At 42.5% G+C, this 19265-nt stretch overlaps 1 protein-coding gene across 1 annotated transcript in view; it reads left to right on the plus strand.

Annotated features, from left to right (window-relative positions):
- dgki (diacylglycerol kinase, iota) overlaps positions 1 to 19265 on the plus strand; it is a 197505-nt gene that overhangs the window by 12754 nt on the left and 165486 nt on the right. Inside the window, exons 2-3 of the mRNA XM_060839555.1 lie at positions 17375 to 17470; positions 18436 to 18510. Of these exons, the coding sequence (XP_060695538.1) occupies positions 17375 to 17470; positions 18436 to 18510 (171 nt within the window). The remainder of the gene's footprint in view (positions 1 to 17374; positions 17471 to 18435; positions 18511 to 19265) is intronic.

Consider the following 19265-nt stretch of genomic DNA (forward strand, 5'->3'; position numbering starts at 1 on the left):
ATAACTTGATATTGATACAATCAGTGTAACAAAAACTGATACCGCTTTAGCTCTTGATGTCATGGTACTTGCCAGTACCCATTAAATAGACCAATCTAGTAAGGAATGAGGCATTGTTAACCGGACTGATATAATCCTCTAACCGAGGAATTTGGTACAAATCTGTCTTTGTTATTGCATTTATGTTTCTTTAACATATATCAAACCTAGTTGTCCAATCAGATTCAGGAACTAATACTAAAGATGAACTCCAACTACTTTGGCTGAGTTTGAAGAGACTTTCTAACATTTACTGAATCTCTGTTTTTAACCTGAGTCTCTTTTAAATGATAATGATTTTGTTTTACTCGTACCAATTCCCCGACAGCCACATCATGTCCGACTAAGGGAATGCACCCTATTGAATCTCTACAAATTTTATAAGCAGTCTTACTGTAACTTTCCTTCCTTTAAGTATGAGAATCTGCTGCTCTAACTGTTCCTATAATTCCATACTGGTTAATAAGATAGTAAAAGGTTCAATTTGTGAATTATCTGCATCTCCTTACTGTCTTAGTTATCCTCTGCCCTTCTCACTTTACTTATCTTCCTCACTATCACGAATGTTTTGAATATGTTACATGATATAATTGATTCTTCTTCCTGTGATCTGGGGATTATTAAATAACACATTTTATTAACCCTCTTCATTGCATTTAATGGACCTGTGAAGCTCGCTTTTACCTTTTCTTTGAAATCTTCTGGTTTCAGCTTACAGTCTTTCCTCTTTGCTTGTAAAGATGATTTTGTGGTAATTTTCATGCTCCTGTGAATTTTTGTTTCTTGAAATTTGGAACAATAATCCAAATACTGATGAATCATCTTTCTGTCTTAAAAATTTTCCATTGATCAATTTCAATGGTCCTGTTTATGACTATAGATTCAATTTAAATGGATGAAACTGAGTAAATTAATTTGGAGACTCTTGGAAGCAAATAATAGCGAATCCAAACCTTTACCTCATTCTTGAGGATACTTATGACAAAATACTTTAATCATTGTCTTTAGAGTCTGATTGTATTTCTCTGAAACTCCCTGCATTTGTGGATGATTTACAGTGGAGTTGAACTGTTTTATAGGCAAAAGTGAGGACAGTATATGCTGGAGATTAGAGTCAAGAGTGTGATGCTGGAAAAGCACAGCAGATCAGGCAGCATTTGAGGAGCAGGAAAATCGATGTTTTGGGCAAAAGCCCTTCATCAGGAATGAGGCTGGGAGCCTTCAGGGTGGAGAAATAAATGGGAGGGGGGTGGCGCTGACAGGAAGGTAGCTGAGAGTGCAATAAGTGAATGGAAGAAGGGGTAATGGTGGTCGGTCAGAGGGGAGGGTGGAGTGGATAGGTGGACAGGTAGGACAGGTCATGAGGGCAGTGCTGAGCTGGAAGGTTGAAACTGGGATAAGGTGGGGGGGGAGGGGAGGAATGAGGAAACTGGTGAAATCCACTTTAATGCCATCGGGTTGGAGGGTCCCAAGGTGGAAGATGAGGTGTTCTTCCTTCAGGCGTCAGGTAGTGAGGAAGTTGCGTTGGAGGAGGCCCAGGACCTGCATGTCCTCGGTGGAGTGGGAAGGAGAGTTGAAATGTTCAGCCATAGGGCGATGGGGTTCGTTGGTGCGGGTGTCCTGGAGATGTTCTCTGAAGCACTCTGTGAGAAGGTGTCCTGTCTACCTAATGTAGAGGAGACTGCATCAGGAGCAACAGATACAGTAAATGACATGCGGAAACTTTGGATGTGGAAGGATCCTTTGGAGCCTTGGACGGAGGTACGGGAGAGGTGTGGGCGCAGGGTTTGCAACTCATGCATTGGCAGGGAAGGTGCTGCGAGGGGATGGTGAGTTGTTGGGGTGTGTGGACCTGACGAGGTAGTCGCGGAGGGAACTGTGTTTACAGAAAGCAGATGGGGAGGGGAGGGAAATATATCTCTGTGTGGGATCTGTTTGTAAGTGGCAGAAATGGCGGAGGATGATGTGATGTATATGGAGGTTGTTGGGTGGAAGGTGAGGACCGGGAGGGTTCTGTCCTTGTTGTGGTTGTTGGGGTGGGGGTTGAGGGCAGAGGTGCAGGAAGTGGAAGAGATGCGCTGGAGGGCATCAGCAACCGTGTGGGAGGGGAAATTGAGATCTTTAAAGAAGGAGGCAATCTGGTGTGTTCTGTGGTGGAATTGGTCCTCCTGGGAGCAGATGTGGCAGAGACGGAGGAATTGGGAATAAGGTATAGCATTTTTACACAAGGCAGGGTGTGAGGAGGTGTAGTCCAGGTAGCTGGGGAAGTCGGTGGGTTTGTAGAAAATATCAATGTTGAGTCAGTCATCATTGATGGAGATGGACAGGTCCAGGAAGGGGAGGGAGGTATCTGAGATGGTCCAGGTGAATTTAAGTTCAGGGTGGAATGTGTTGGTGAAGTTGATGAAGTGTTCTACCTCTTCGTGGAAGCACGAGGTAGCATTGATGCAGTGATCAATGTAGTGGAGGAAAATGTGGTCAGTAGTGCCGGTGTAAGTGTGGAAGATAGACTGTTCCATGTAGCCGACAAAGAGCCAACAAAAGGGGCTTGTGCGGGTGCCCATGGCTACCCCTTTCGTCTGGAGGAAGTGGAAGGACGCAAAGGAGAAATTATTAAGAGTGAGGACCAGTTCAACCAAACAAATTAAAGTGTCAGTGGAAGGGTACTGGTGGAGATGACAGGAGGGCTTGGAGGCCCTGGTCATGGCGGATGGAGGTGTATAGGGACTGGATGGCCATGGTGAAGATGTGACATTGGCGGCCAGGGAAATTGAAGTCTTGGAGGAGGTGGAGGGCATGGGTGGTGTCCTGAATGTAAGTGGGGAATTCCTGGAGCAGGGGGGTATAGGGGGCATGAGCAGGCTGAGATGATGGGTCGGCCGGGGTACTCAGGCTTGTGGATCTTGGGTAGGAGGTAGAACTGGACGGTGCAGCGTTCCCTAACTATGAGGTTGGAAGCTGTGGGTGGGAGATTCCCTGAGGTGATGAGGTTGTGTACAGTCTGGGAGATGATGGTTTGGTGATAGGAGGTGAGTCCGTGGTCGAGGGGGCGTAGGAGGCGGTGTCTTCAAGTTGGTGCCTGGCTTCAGTAGAGTAGAGGCCAGAGCACCAAACTACCACTACACCTGTCCCCCCCCCCCCCTCTCCTTTATCCGCTGGCTTGATGGTGTGATTAGGGTTGGAGCACTGCATGTTGTGAGGATGAGAGGTTGGAGTGGGTGAGGGGACTGGACTTCCTTCAGACAAAAGGAGTACCCATGGGCACTCTATTTTTTTATTGGTAGTTCATAGTTGAGTAAATGTTTTCACCATTAAGTTAGCTATAATTGTCTTCAAAAGCAAAGCTTTTGGAAACCAATATGTCACATCAATAGTTGCAAGATTACAGAAGAGTCCTATTTTCATCAATGTTAATCATTCTCTCCAGTGTCCTAACATCCAACTGCATGGTATTTCAAGACCCTATCTGGGATGTTAATGGTATTAAACTCAGCAGGTCTGGCAGCATCTATGAAGAGAAAACAGAGTTAATGTTTCAGGTCTAGAACTCTAGTTCTGAAGAACTGCTGAAGAACTCAGACCTGCTGAGTTTTTCCAACAATTTATGGTTTTGTTTGGTATTAATGGTGATTATTTGAGTTTATATTAAGGTTTTTCCATCACCTAACACACATGTTTTACAGAATTACACTATGTCCGTATGAAGGCCAGGAAAGAGATCTGTTTTATCAATGTTTGAGTTTTCCAAATTCCACATGACCTGCCATAGAAATTTCATGCTCTCTTACCTCGAATGTCTCCTTATGGTACCTGTGCGGTACCGCTATCTTTTATTATTTGTCCAAGGAATGCCAATGTCACTGACTGGGCCATCATTCACTCTCTACCTTTAATTTCCCCTTTATCTGAAGGCAATTTCAGAAGGTAATTAAGAGTCAACCACATTACTGTGGGTCTGGAGTCACATATAGAACAGACCAGGTAAGAATAGCTGATTTCCTTCTATAAAGGACATTATCCTAAAAGTCTATCTGGTCAATCAGTTCATATTATCAAAGCTAGCTTTCACTTCCAGATGTATTAATAGAACTTAGATTCCATCAGCTGCCATGGTGGGATTTAAGCCCATATGTGGCCATTGACATTGAAAACATGTGGTTGTCTTATTGAAACTTTGCACAATATTCTTCTGGAAAGCACAATATCAAACAGCAGCAAAGACAGCAGACACTAACTGCTACACTCAGCCTGATGAAAGCAATGACTTGGTAAGCTTCCACCTATCACACGGGTAAAGTAACTGATTCCCTTGACATTGTGTCTTGAAACAGCCCTTGTAAGCCGCACTGTAGTACATGCTTTGCAACTGAGGATACTTTGTTCCTCATCTGAATCTTTGAGAGAAGAATTGGAGCTACTTAATCAAATGAAGACAACGGTGACACTTTACTGCCAGTGAATCATTTTTGATGAGTAGTCACTGTTGAAATATAGAAATCCTCCCTGTGGATCTGGTCAAGAGTGATGTGCCAGTGCACAAGGAAACAGCCAAAAGAGCAATGGATTTTTTCCTGATCCAAACCTATTTTAATATGTCAGACGTTGCATGACCCCATAGTTAAAATGGGGAGAAAAAGTTGAAAATGAGATGAGAGGATTGGAAGTATTGGTTTACGACTGCTAAGTTTGCCTTGAATCATACAAACACCCACCTTTTGAACAGGCTGTGTTGAAAACAGCTATCTGATCTTAGACAGCAGGTGATGAAGTCACACCCACCAACAGGAAAGGAAGCATTTAAAGGAGGGTCACAAGCATTAAGACTCATTGAGAGCTCAATACTTGCCACTGTTTACGAACAGAGTTTCTGCTATACATGTAAAGTGTAACTCAGTCACATTAAGTCACAGGAATTCCTCATTCATGAAGAAGGGCTCATGCCCGAAACGTCGATTCTCCTGCTCCTTGGATGCTGCCTGACCTGCTGCACTTTTCCAGCAACACATTTTCAGCTCTGATTTCCAGCATCTGCAGTTCTCACTTTTTCCTAGAAGATTTTAACCTACTGCGAATCCTCTTGCAAGAATGCCTTCCTTGAAGAAGCTCTCTTCCTCCCTCTAAAAAAGCTCATTCCTGAAGAAGGGCTCACAGCTGATCTTCAATCTCAATCCAACTTTCCTGTCCATTTTTCATATCTCTCAATCACCCAAGAAACTATCTAAATATGCCAGCTTTAAATATTGTCTAAAATACAATGAAACATCCACACCCCTCTGGGATAGAGAATGCTGAACATTCACATCCCTTTCAATATAAAAGGAAATATGAAGATATCTCTCCTCACCTCAGTTGGAAATGATTTTTCCCTAATTACAAGACTAATTATAAGTAATCTCATTATAGGGAAGATGTGGAAGCTTTAGAGAGGATGCAGAGGAGATTAACCAGGTTACTGCCGAGATTGGACAGCAAATCTTATGAAGAAAGGTTGAGGAAGCTAGGACTTTTCTCATTGGAGTGAAGAAGGATGAGAGGTGACTTGATGAGAGGCATAGAGTGGATTACTAGAGACTTTCTCCCATGACGGAAATGTCTATCACAAGGGGACATAATTTTAAGGCGATTGGAGGAAGGTTTATGAGAGATGTCAGAGGTAGGTTCTTTGCACAGTGTTGGGTGTGTGGAATGCACTGCCAGCAGTGGTAGTGGAGTCACATACATTAAGGACATTTAAGTGACTCTTGGATAGACACATGAAACATAGTACAATGAAGGGTATGTAAGTTAGTCTGATCTTAGAGTTAGATAAAAAGGCCAGCACATAATCAAGGGCCGAATGGCCTGTACTGTGCTGTACTGTTCTTTGTTCTATGTTTTAATCCTCTTGTTCTAATATTTCTTCTCTGGGGAAACAAACAATGAGTATGATGCTGACAAGCCCCTTCAGAATATTAAATATTTCAATCAGATTATCTTTGATAAATTCAAGAGAATAACAACCCAATTTACTCAGCAATTTATCATAGGACAACCCTCTCATCCTAGAGAGCAATCTAATAAAAGTCATGGAATGGGACTTGAAGGCAAACCCTTTAATTTGTGAGTAACAGCATGACTGAGCCACAGCTGATCCCAACAATCTAGTAAACCTTTGCTGTATCCATTGCCTTCAGCTGTTTCCTGATACCACGTGGAATTAATAGTATTGGCTGAAATCTGGCATCTGATTCTGGAAACCTTTGGAGGAGGTAAAAATGGATTATCCACTTGCCACTTCTGGTTGATCTATCATGAATGCTTCAGCCTATTGTTTGGACAGATGTGCTGGGCTTCCCAATCATGGAGGATGGTAATATTTACGGATCTTTCCCCTGCAATGAGTTGTTTAATTATCCACCATCTTTCATAACTGGATGTGGCAGGACTACAGTGCTTAGATCTGATTTGTTCACTGTGGGATCATCTAGCCCATTTGTCACTTGCTGTTTACAGTGTTTTGCCATTCAAATAGCCATGTGTTGTAGCTTCACCAGTTGAAGCTGCTCGTGGTGCTACTCCTAGCATGCCCTCCTGCAATCTTCATTGAATCATGGTTGATCCCCTGGCTTGATGATAATGAGAATGTGGAGAAGCACTGATTCATCAGTAAGAGGGGAGGGAGAATGGTAGTTGATGATCAGCAGGAGGCTTCCTTTCCCATATTCAGCCTAATTTCATGAAACTTCATGGTGTCCAGAGTCAGTGTTGAGACTTCCCAGGGGAATTCTCTCCCAACAGTATACCACTGTGCCACTGCCATTGGGACAGGACATATCCACAGATGATGTGGTGGTGTCTGGGATATTATCTCTAAGGTATGATTCCGTAAGTATTACGTCAGGTTGCTGCTTGACTAGCCTGTGAGACAACTCTCTCACTTTTGAAACTAACCCCCAGATATTTGCAAGGAGGACTTTGCAGGGTCAGTTGAAGTGAAGCAATCACTTCAAGCACACTGGACAAGTTTACCATTGTCAAGTTTCAACATCTGGTTGTCAATCCAATTTCTCCCAAGTTTTGGGGAAAATAGAGGCTGGCTCCTAAACGGATCCAGAAGAGAGTGGTTGAAATTAAACGTTTGTGCTGAAACTATAGATTTACAGAGAAGTCCTTGTAAATCTCTGAAAATCTGTTGCTGCCAAATATAACATTTGACATTGATTTTTGAACCTCCCAGCTGTCCTTAACAAATGGTGCCTTTTTCCCTACTTTCAAAAACTATTAAGAGTATTAAGCTCTCTGTACTCTCTCTTTGCTAACCTTGTCCAACAGGTTCAAGAGTTTTTTTCCCTGTGTGGACAGGAATGGAGACTGCAGGAAGGATGAGCCAACTGAATACAGCACCGTGCGGTAGGGAGCAATTCGGGGGAGAGAAGAGAAATGTTTTTGTAATTGGGGAGAGTATAGTTAGAGGCATAGACACTGTTCTCTGTGAACAGGATCGAGAGTCCTGAAGGATGTGTTGCCTGCCTGGTGCTCGGGATATCTCATTTTGGCTACAGAGGAACTTGGAGTGGGAGGATAAAGATCCAGAGGTCCTGGTCCACTTAGGTACCAACGACATAGATAAAACTAGGGCAGAGGTTCTGCTAAGGGAGTATGAATAGCTAGGAGCTAAATTGAAAATCAGAACCAAAAAGGTAATAATCTCTGGATTACTATCTGAGCCATGAACTAATTGCCACAGGGTCAATAAGATTTAGCAGTAAATGCGTGGCTCAAACATTGGTGTGGGCTAAATGGGTTTGAATTCATGGGACATTGGCATCAGTATTGGGGAAGAAGGGATCTGTTCCTATGGGATGGCATCTGAATCGTGCTGGGACCAGAGTCTGAGCAAATCACATAACTAGGGCTGTGGACAGGGCTTTAAATTAAATTGGAGGGGGGAGAAGGGGAGGGGGGGGGGGTTGTGCTCACTTATTGGGGAAATTAGAAGACCCGAATTAAAGGAGGAGGTAAGAGTTACTCAGGAGAGGTTATTAATATCTCCAGCATGGACACAAATAGGAAAGGATTAGCAGTCACACTTCATGCACACTGGACAAAGAAATGCCAATGAGAAGAGGGATGATTAATACAGGACTGAAGGTGTTATATCTGAATGCACTCTGTACAGGGACAAGGTAAATGATCTTATGGCAGATCAAAATTGGCAGGTATGATGTGGTGGGCATCACAAAGATGTGGCTGCATGGGATTGGGAACTAAATATTCAAGGATATACATTCTATCGAAAAGATCGGCAGCTGGACAGAGTGGTTGGGGTTGTCTTAATAAGAAATGAAATTTAATCAATAGTAAGAAACGAAGTAAGGTCAGATTGTGTAGAAACTATGTGGGTAAAATTGAGGAACCGCAAAGGAAAACTGTAGTTGGCGTTATGTACAGGCCTCCAAACAGTAGTTAGGAGCTGAGGTGCGAGATGCACTACAAGATAGAAAAGATGTGTCGGAAAGGCAAAGTTACAGTGATCATGGAGGAAATCCAAATGCAGGTGGAAAATCAGATTGATAGTGGATTGCAAGAAAAGGAATTTGTGGAATATGAGATGGCTTATTGCAGCAGCTTGTGGTGGAGCTGACTAGGCAACAGGCAATACTGGATTTAGTGTTGTGCAATGAGGCAGTCTTGATAAGGGAGCTGAAGGTGAAAGAACCCTTGGGAGGCAGTGATCATAAAATGATTGATTTTATTCTGCAATTTGAGAGGGAGAAGATAGAATCAGAGGTAATGATATTTCAGCTGAATGAAGACAACTACAGAGGCATGTGGGAGGAGCTGGGTAGAATTGACTGGGAGAGGAGCCGAACAGGAAAGACAGTGGAACAATAATGGCACAATTTTCTGAGAGTAATTGAAGAGACACAGCAGACGAGGAAAAAGAAGCATGGTGTAGGGAAGATGAGGCAACCATGGCAGACTAGGGAAGTCAGGGATAGCATAAAAGCAAAAGAGAAAGCATATAATGTGGCAAAGGACAGGGGGAAACCAGAGGATTGGGAAGCATACAAAGACCAACAGAGGGCAACAAAAAAAAAGGAAGAAGGTTAAATATGAGAGTAAGCTAGCCAATAATATAAAGGAAGACTGTAAAAGTTTCTTCAGATATATAAAGGATATAGGAGAGGCAAAAGTGGACACTGGGCTGCTGGATAGATAGTAGTGGGGAATAAGGAAATGGTTGATGAGGAATTGAATAATTATTTAATGCCAGTCTTCATAGTGGAAGACACGAGTAATGCCCCAAAAAATCAAGAGAATGAGGGGTCAGAGTTGAGTATGGTGGCCATCACTGAGGAAAAATGCTAGAAAAACTGAATGGCTTGACAGTGGATAATTCACCTGGACCAGATGGACTACACCCCAGAGTTCTAAGGGAGATAGATGAAGAGACAGTGGACGTCTTAGTGGTGATCATTAGGAATCACTAGAATCAGGGAGAGTCCCAGAGGACTGGAAAATCCAACACCCCTGTTTACAAAGGGAGTAAGGCAAAAGATGGAAAATTACAGACCAATTAGCCTAACCTTAGTAGTGGGTAAGATGCTGGAATCCATTATGAAGGATAAGATTTCCGAATACTTGGAAGTTATGGTAAAATAGGACAAAATCAGTATGGTTTCATCAAGGAGAAATCATGTCTGACAAATCTGCTAGAACTATTTGAGCAAGTAATGACAAGGTTAGACCAAGGAGAGCTAATGGATGTGATCTACCTGGACTTCAAGAACGCCTTTGACAAGGTGTCGCACAGGAGGCTACTGAGTAAGATAAGGGACCATGGTGTCAGAGGCAAGGTGCTAGCATGGGTAGAAGCTTGTCTGTCTGGCAGAAAGCAGAGAGTGGGGATAAAAGAGTCCTTCTCAGGATGGCAGCCAGTGACAAGTGGTGTTCCGTAAGGCTCAGCATTAGGACCACAAATATTCACTTTATACATTAACAATCTAGATGAATGAACTGAGGGCATTCTGATTAAGTTTGCAGATGATACGAAGATCAATAGAGGGACAGGTAGCATTGAGGAGGCAGAGAGGCTGTAGAAGGATTTGACAGGCTAGAAGAGTGAGTAAAGAAGTGGCAGATGGCGTGCAATGTGGGAGAGTATGAGCTCATGCACTTTGGTAGGAAGAATAGAGGCATGAAGTATTTTCTAAATGGGGAGAATATTCAGAAGGCTGAAATGCAAAGAGACTTGGGAGCTCTCTTCCAAGATTCTCTCAAGGTAAACTTGCAGGTTGAGTCAGCGGTTAGGAAGGCAAATGCAATAATGTCATTTATTTTGAAAGGACTCGAATATAAAAGCAGGGATGTACTTCTGAAGCTCTATAAGGCTCTGGTCAGACCACATTAGGAATATTGTGCAGTTTTAGGCCCCATATCTCAGAAAGGATGTATTGGCCCTGGAGCACATTCAGAGGAGGTTCACATGAATGGTCCCAGGAATGAAAAGCTAAACATGTGAGGAACGTTTATACTCAATGGAGTTTTGAAGGATGAGAGGGGATATAATTGAAACACACAGAACACTGAATGGCCTGGACAGAGTAGATGTTGGGAAGATGTTTGCATTGGTAGAAGGCATTATCTTTTAGAATGGAGATAAGGAGAAACTTCTTCAGCCGGAGAGTGGTAAATCTATGGAATTCATTGCCACTGAAGGCTGTGGAGGCAAGCCATTGAATATAATTAAGACTAAGATAGATAGATTCTTGAGCATCAAGGGGATCAAGGGTTACAGGGAGAAGAATGAGTTGAGAAACTTATAAGCCAAGATTGAATGGTCTAATTTCTGCTCCTCTATCTTATGGTCTTTGCAACAGGGTGAAATATGGCCCACCAGTGACAGATATCTTTTGGCTACCTGCACTGTGTGTCCACCTGCTATACTGGGAAGATGGCTGCAGATGTTGGCTATGACCTGTCAAGGAAGCCTGAGCTTCCTAGGGTACTGTGCTTGCTCAGAGCTGATCTTCTGCCAGTGTTGGCCTATTTAAGCTGGATCTCAGGATCCATCGTGCTATGTTGTGAGGCACGCTGCTGAGGAGAAGCAACTACTGGTGCTAATGGTGATGACGTGGCATCTACTCTTGTCTCTCAGTTGAGTTACATGTACTGTGTTGAAGTCTGACACAGGAAATTGCAACTGAGTGCAAGAGAAATTGCTAGACCTTCTACAAAGTTCAGTAATCACCTTTCAACCTGAGTGAAAAACATAGGAGCCATTCAGCCCTTCATGCCCATTACACCATTCAATAGTATTATGGCTGATTACACATTTCAATGTCTTTTCCCACATATACCATTACTTAATTAATATTCAGAAATCTGTCAAACGCTACTTTAAACATACTTATTGACTGAGCTTCCACTGGGCCCTCTGGGTACAGAATTCCAAATTCTCAGCCCACCAGAGAAAAGAAAATTGATTCTAAGTGGCTTCCCACCAACCCCCCTTCCCCACCCTCCAACCCCTCTCCAATCCCTATTAATCAATCCCTCAATCACACCTGCGAGATCAATGGGAATTTCCCAATGACCGAACTTTCCCAAGGTAAAGCTGGAAGAGGATCAGATCAGATCTGGCACTGATTTCTGGCACTTTCCCAATCCAGCCAAGCTGGAACCCACCACAGATCCTACAGGTTTGATAATGGGATTTCTACAGTGTATTCTTAGATGACAAAAGCACCTCAGATTCTGCAATTGCAAGCCTCGACTGTGAAGGAGTTTGATATACAGGGCCCTGTGGTTGCAGTATGAATACTGGGAGTACAGGCATCAATTTTGCAGTCACCAGCCAATGAACTGACCAATATTGAAGATCTTCAGATTGTAAGGCAGTGAGAGATATAACTTTTTGTACAAGCAGTGGCTATGCATGGGTTGATGTCTAATTATCTTATGGTTATAATATTAACTTCTGTTGATGTGTGTTTTCAAGGAATGAAATAATTCTGCATTCATCATGATGCTGGCACTCTGGAATATAACATTGCTGCAAGTGAGCAGCTATGGTTCAGATGCCCTCTTATGTTTTTGAACGATTGCTAGAGTTGGCAATAATCTTAAATGGACGTGTTCATTGACATACTTATCATTGAAGCTTGATGAAACTTTATTTCTTGGAGTCTTGAGAAAGGTTTCCACTGTCATTTCTGAAAACAAAACTGTTTAATTTCACTCTTCAAAGGCCCATCTTTAATTTTATGCTTATACTTTCACATTCTGCCCTTGCTCTCCTGAGGAAATAATTTTTCACCATAATATTGAGTTTCTTTATCAATTAACAACATCAAGTAAATTACTGACCCCTGCCTTTTGAAACTCAAGGGAGCCCAATATAGTCTCATAATTTAACTCTAAGTCTTGATATAATTCTTGTGAATCTGCTCTTCAGCCCGCCAAATCCAGTATATATATATATTTTTTAAGAGGTGATGCCCAATCTTGAATGCGATGCTTCATGCCTGGGATTTGATTAAGATTACAGACAGAAATGTGACTTTCATCCCCTTTCATATTCCAATCCTTGGAGACAAATGATAATATTTCATTTGTCATCTTCATGACTCTCTTGTCCTTTAGAGATCTGTGTACCTGGAAACCCAATTCATTTTCCTCCTCTACTTTTACCAATTCTTGCCATGAAAAAACTATTTTACTTCATCTCTCTTGGATCAAGATAGGTGGATTCCTACTTTCTCACAGTGAACATTGCTTGCCAGTTTTCCCATTTGTGTTACATGCTTCTCTTCCTTCCTAAACCCTGCCCACATATTTAACATACTGTGCCTCTTGTGTTGTGATAGAGTTGTAGTATTTCCTAGCTCTGGGTCAGAAGCTCTGAGATTAGGCTTCACACCAGCACAGGTTGGCTATGGAAGGAGTACATGTAATGCAGCTCAATGGAATAATAATCAGCAAAGATTTCTTCCAACACCTCCCCACTATTCCTTAAAAGGGATAAATGTGTGGGTGAAAACCATATTTAAAAAACAATTATGCCTCCTAATGTTAAAAACTAGATGTACAGCTGTCTATTCCTTCAGCAAATCCATCATTGTATGTAACAAAACGAGAAGGCACCAGTAAAGATATCTAGAGAGAATGATACTTTACACATCCCAACAATCTTTGTATCCCTACTTTTGCCAGAAAGTGAGGACTGCAGATGCTGGAGATCTGAGTTGAGAGTGTGGTGCTGAAAAACCATAGCAGGTCAGACAGCATCCAAGGAACAGAAGAATCGACAGTTCGGGCATAAGCCCTTCATCAGGAATGAGGCGTGTGGGCCGAGGGGTTGAGAGAGATAAATGGGAGGGGGTGGGGCTGAGGGGAAGGTAGCTGAGAGTGTGATAGATAGATGAAGGTGGGGGTAATGGTGTTAGATCAGAAGGGTGGAGCAGATAGGTGGGAAGAAAGAGGGACAGGTAGGACAGGTCATGTGGGTGGTGCTGAGTTGGATGGATGGATCTGGGATAAGATGGGGGAAGGGGAAATGAGGAAACTGGTGAAATCCACATTAATCCCGTGTGGTTGGAGGGTCCCAAGGTGGAAGATGAGGCGTTCTTCCTCCAGGTGTCCCAGCATCTGCATGTCCTTGGGGGAGTGGGAGGGGGAGTTAAAGTGTTCAGCCCAGGAGCGGTGGGATTGCTTCATGCTGGTGTCCCAGAGATGTTGTCTGAAGCCTTCTGAAAGTAGGTGTCCTGTCTCCCTAATATAGAGGAGACTGCATGGGGAGCAATGGGTGCAGTAAATGACATGCGTGGAAGTACAGATAAATCCATGTGGAAGGCTCCTTTGGGGCTTTGGACTGAGGTGAAGGGGGAGGTCTGGGCAAAGATTTTGTAATTCTTGCAGTGGCAGTGGAAGGTGCCGGGAGTGGAACATCATGTTAATGATTTTATGAAATTGTAAGGGGTACTGTACCTTTAAGACAGTTAAAAGTTAGCAGAACTACCTGACACAGCACCAAGTGTTTTGAACAAGATAACAATGTAACATTTGGTTGAACAGCCAGATTAGCTGGGTTGCCTGGAGACAAAAAAAAACAAATTCAAATTCAGTTTAACTTATTCCCCAAAATATCAAACTTCAATCGAGGTTTGAAGTTAGTATTTTAACAATATTAACACCAATGAAACGATCTGATGCTTTGGGGTTTAAGACCAGGAAAAATTGAACAGTTGGAGGAGAACTGCCAAAAGGCTGCTAGTAAGAACTCAGTGAGAGGTACCTGTCTGGAGAAGGAGGTTGCATAGGAAAAAAAGATTGACACCGACCTGGAGAGCAAATCTACAGAGAAAGATACCAAGAGAAGGTTCGTCAGCTGACTGGTTTTGAAATTTGAATTGTTCTGTAAATCTTAATCGGGGGTTTTATTGGACCAGTACTGTAGAGGGGAAGGTAAAAGATAGGTTAGAGAAAGGAGTTGTAAAGAGTTGTTAGTTAGTTATTCTCTGTTGGACTTTAAAAAATTAAAGTTGCTAACTTTTACTTTAAATAGTGACTTTTGGGATAGTTCTTGGCCACTTGAATTTTAATAGATTATAGCACGAGTTAAATCATTTCTGTGTTGCAGATTTAAATTAGTGGAGTGGGGTGGGGGAGGAGTTTTACTCTGTGTTGAAACAATGATTACCTTAAAACAATTCAATTAGTGAGACATGACCTACACTGGCTCTCCTTGATCATGTTCAAATATTTAGTAGCTCTGTCCCTGATAAAAGATTCCAGTAAGTTGCAACTGACTTCAAACAGATAAATCCTTACTTACCTAATTTTCTGTCCGTTATTAAAAATTGGGGACAGTATTTTCAATTTTCCAATCCAAAAGCACCATTCAGCATTTGGGTAAATTACAATGAACGAATTTACAATGTACCCAGCCATTTCTTTCAGATCTTGGTGATTTGTCTCCATTAAATCCTGCTATTTTCTCCATTACATTTGCTTTTTGCTGCATTAAAATCAATATGTGTCGCCCCTTGACTTACTGTTGTTTCTTGCATTTTCTCCTCTTCCTTCATTGTGAAATGGTTTGAGATTCTTCTGTTAAGCTCGATGATTTCCTTATTATTTGTAATAATCCTAACTACATCTTTTTTAATGGACATCCATTCCAATTTACTACTCTTTTCTTAAATATATTAAAGAATTACCATAATCTTTAATATGAGTTTTTGTTCATGTCTTAATGCATCTTCTGTTACTTTTCATCCCTTTTTTCATATTGTTATTCTCTGGGCCTGTTCTTTTACCTCCATACTGTCTCTTAGTTGGTCTGTTTTTTTCAAGACTTCAATAATAATTATGTGAACCTTGCACATTTGTTGCAATATCATCATCGTCAGTTCACCTTGAGTCTACTGGAACAAAAATATTTGCTGGCAGTTAAACAGAGGTCAGAGTTAATGTTGTTCCTATGACTGTTACGCTGTGGAAGTCCTCACTAAATCAGTCTTCCTATTCTCCCCAAAGTCACAAGCTTTTAAAACTAAGGTATTGGTGCTCTCTAACTCCTGTGCATTAGATTTCCTCATTTTCTCAGATACAATTCAACCTTCTTATCGTACTTCACAATAGACTTGGCCCTTTTGCATTGCTTCTAATTTAGAAAAAAAATACAAACATTAAATATCAAATAGATTACTTACAGTGTGGAAACAGGTCCTTCAGCCCAACAAGTCCACACTGACCCACCGAAGCACAACCCACCCAGACCCGTTCCCCAACATTTATCTCTTCACCTAATACTACAGGCAATTTAGCATGGCCAATTCACCTCACCTGCACATCTTTGGACTGTGGGAGGAAACCGCAGCACCCGGAGGAAACCCACGCAGACATGGGGAGAATGTGCAAACTCCACACAGACATGGGGAGAATGTGCAAACTCCACACAGACAGTTGCCTGAGGCGGGAAATGAACCCGGGTCTCTGGCGCTGTGAGGCAGCAGTGTTAACCACTGCGCCACCGTGCTGCCCACTTGGTAGTCACTTGGTAGGACAGAATTTGTGCACTGGTGAAAATACAGATTTGCTGTTGAAGCTTTTCATCATGCACACATCAGAACAGATGCAAGAATGCCCAATTTCAAATAGAACAACAATTTATACTACATGAGAAAATGGTGCTGTTTGTAATGTTACTCATCATGCTTGTCAATAACACTCTAGGCCTTGTTCTCTGCAAGCTGAAAGAACATATCAAGGCATTGCGCCTATTGGAACTAATCAAAAGCATTTGGGGGAACAATAATTCTCTGAAGCATCCCCATAGCAATGCCTCAACCAGTCAGAGTTGATTTACTGTCCAGTCAGCACCCTTTTCTCATGCAGCACAAATTGTTGCTCCCTTCAATTAGCATTCTTACTTTTATTATGATGACTGCAAGATCAGAACATTTTTTACAATGTCATTAACTCGGTGAAACTCTGTTGCAGAATCTTATAGGGTCCTGACAGATTTAGACTGTGACAAGATATGTGACAGGATCACATGAGACATCCAATGAGACCTATCTTCATGTCTGGAGCATCTCGCTCCACTTTTGAGCATTTGCTGACCTACGAAGCATGTTTCTCACCAGGCAACAGTGAGTTGCCAATTAAGAAGGATGTTTGCGAAATGCTTTGTTAATTGCACAATTTGCCTCAGTAATTTTTAGCTTCCTTTCTGACTAAACACATTAAACTCAACATTGAGAGTTCACGATTTGGGAGTCTGAGCAGGTACCTGGTGTTTGCAGCTCACTTGTTCCAAAGGACCTCTGGCACCATTATTTCAGGGCACGTTCTATGGGCACTAACCACATGCACCCCATGTCTGTAGCCATTGGCATCCGACATATGTCAACCTCTAAGTATCCTCATGGCACATCTCTGATCTATGTACAAGATGCTTTTGCACTTCAGTGCTGCAGCAATGACACTGCATACTCAGGAACATGCACCCAGCTCCAGGCTGCATCAATGGGCTCTTTACTCATTCTTATTGTGCTCACAATACCCTGCCTTCAATTGCTTTGGACATTCCACCTTTGCGCCACCTCATCCAGCAAGACCTCCAGGTCCCTGCCCGTAAAGCAGGACACTAATTCACTCCTACCTGCTGTATCCAGGACAGATGTCAGGAACCACACTTGACCAAAAGAAATGTAAGATTCAGCCCTTGAGTAATAAATTAATGAAATTTTTGGCTGTAAAATTACATTCAAGTATGCAGTCATTTGATTTTATATTGACATCGTTTGAGAATAATTGATCCTTCTGTTACTTTTTACCTTGATAGGAAAATGCTATAAATGGTGACCATGTTTGGCTGGAGACGAATGTCTCTGGAGATTACTGCTACCTTGGAGAAGAGAACTGTTTAGTAAAGATAACGGTGAGTCACCTCAAGAGTAAAAGAATTGAACTAGACTTGTTAATGAGCTCAAGAAAACCAGATAGTGTACTTAAATAAATAAGATGAAGCAGCATTTCTGAGAAGCATTTTTCGATAAACCACCCCTTACAAAACAATTGTTAATAAACAAGATGGAGCATCTCATACTAAAACTCAATCAAGAAACTAGTTTAAATCTAAATCTGTGAGTGATCCCTATTGAAGATTGTTCAGTAGATCAGAGTGGGTTGGTGAGAATTATTGTATATGAGAGGGAATTGCATGGTGAAAATCATCAAATAAATCAGAGGATGACTGAAGTTGAGGTGGTTAACCAGAAACTACATAGACTAGCCATATAAATACTGCAGCGAGTAATTCACCTTCTGCCTCCTCAAAGCCTGTCTACAATCGACAAGGTACAAGACAGGAATGTGATGGAATACTCAACATTTTCTTGAATGAGTGCAACTCTAGCAACACTTGAAAGGTTTGACACCCCCCCAGGGCAAAGCAGCCTGCTTGACTGCACCACATCCATCACCCTCAATATTCACTCCCTGCACCACTGACACAGTGTGTGCTATCTATAAGATAACGCTTCAAGATTCCTCCAACCTTGTCATTAAATCCACCACCTGCAAGTTGCTCTCCAAGCCATTTACCATTCTGAGTTGAATTATGTCACTTTATCTTCACTTTAGCCCAAATCTTTAAAACTCCTTCTCTTACAGCATTATAGTTTACCCATTCCCCAAGAACTGCAGCAGTTCAACACTATCTCCTCATAGGCAGTTAAAAGATGGACAATAAATACTGGCCTAGTCGGTGACACATAAATCGCATAAATGAGTAAAAACAAATCAGAACGCTCCCTGGTGAAGATTACTGTACCTTTTGTGATTTTGGATAGATGTTTCAATTTTTGTTTCTACTTTTTTTCATTTTACCTATTTTCATTACAGAAATCAGCTCCAAGGAGAAAGTGTGCTGCTTGCAAAATAATTGTGCACACGGTTTGTGTAGAACAGCTGGAAAAGGTAAGACACAACCTGGTCTCTGGCATGAACAGGGCATCAAAAGCAGAGGCAGGTTCTGGAATATAGAGTCATAATTTTTCTTTTAGATTAGATTACTTACAGTGTGGAAACAGGCCCTTCGGCCCAACAAGTCCACACCCACTCGCCAAAGCGCAACCCACCCCTACATTAAACCCACCCCTTACCTAACACTACGGGCAATTTAGCATGGCCAATTCACCTGACCCGCACATCTTTGGACTGTGGGAGGAAACCGGAGCACCCGGAGGAAACCCACGCAGACACGGGGAGAACGTGCAAACTCCACACAGTCAGTCGCCTGAGGCGGGAATTGAACCCAGGTCTCTGACGCTGTGAGGCAGCAGTGCTAACCACTGTGCCACCGTGCCACCCACAAAGAATAAGATGTTTGTGTTATAGAGATGTACAGCACAGAAACAGACACTTCGGTCCAACTCGTCCATGCTGACCAGATATCCCAACCATGACACGGTGGCACAGCGGTTGTGGGCGGCACGGTGGCACAGTGGTTAGCACTGTTGCCTCACAGCGCCAGAGACCCAGGTTCAATCCCCACCTCAGGCGACTGACTGTGTGGAGTTTGCACATTCTCCCTGTGTCTGCCTGGGTTTCCTCTGGGTGCTCCGGTTTCCTCCCACAGTCCAAAAATGTGCAGGTTAGGTGAATTGGCCATGCTAAATTGTCCATAGTGTTAGGTGAAGGGGTAAATGTAGGGGAAGGGGTCTGGGTGGGTT

This window comes from Hemiscyllium ocellatum, chromosome 19, assembly GCF_020745735.1.
Source record: "Hemiscyllium ocellatum isolate sHemOce1 chromosome 19, sHemOce1.pat.X.cur, whole genome shotgun sequence".
Lineage (NCBI taxonomy): Eukaryota > Metazoa > Chordata > Chondrichthyes > Orectolobiformes > Hemiscylliidae > Hemiscyllium > Hemiscyllium ocellatum.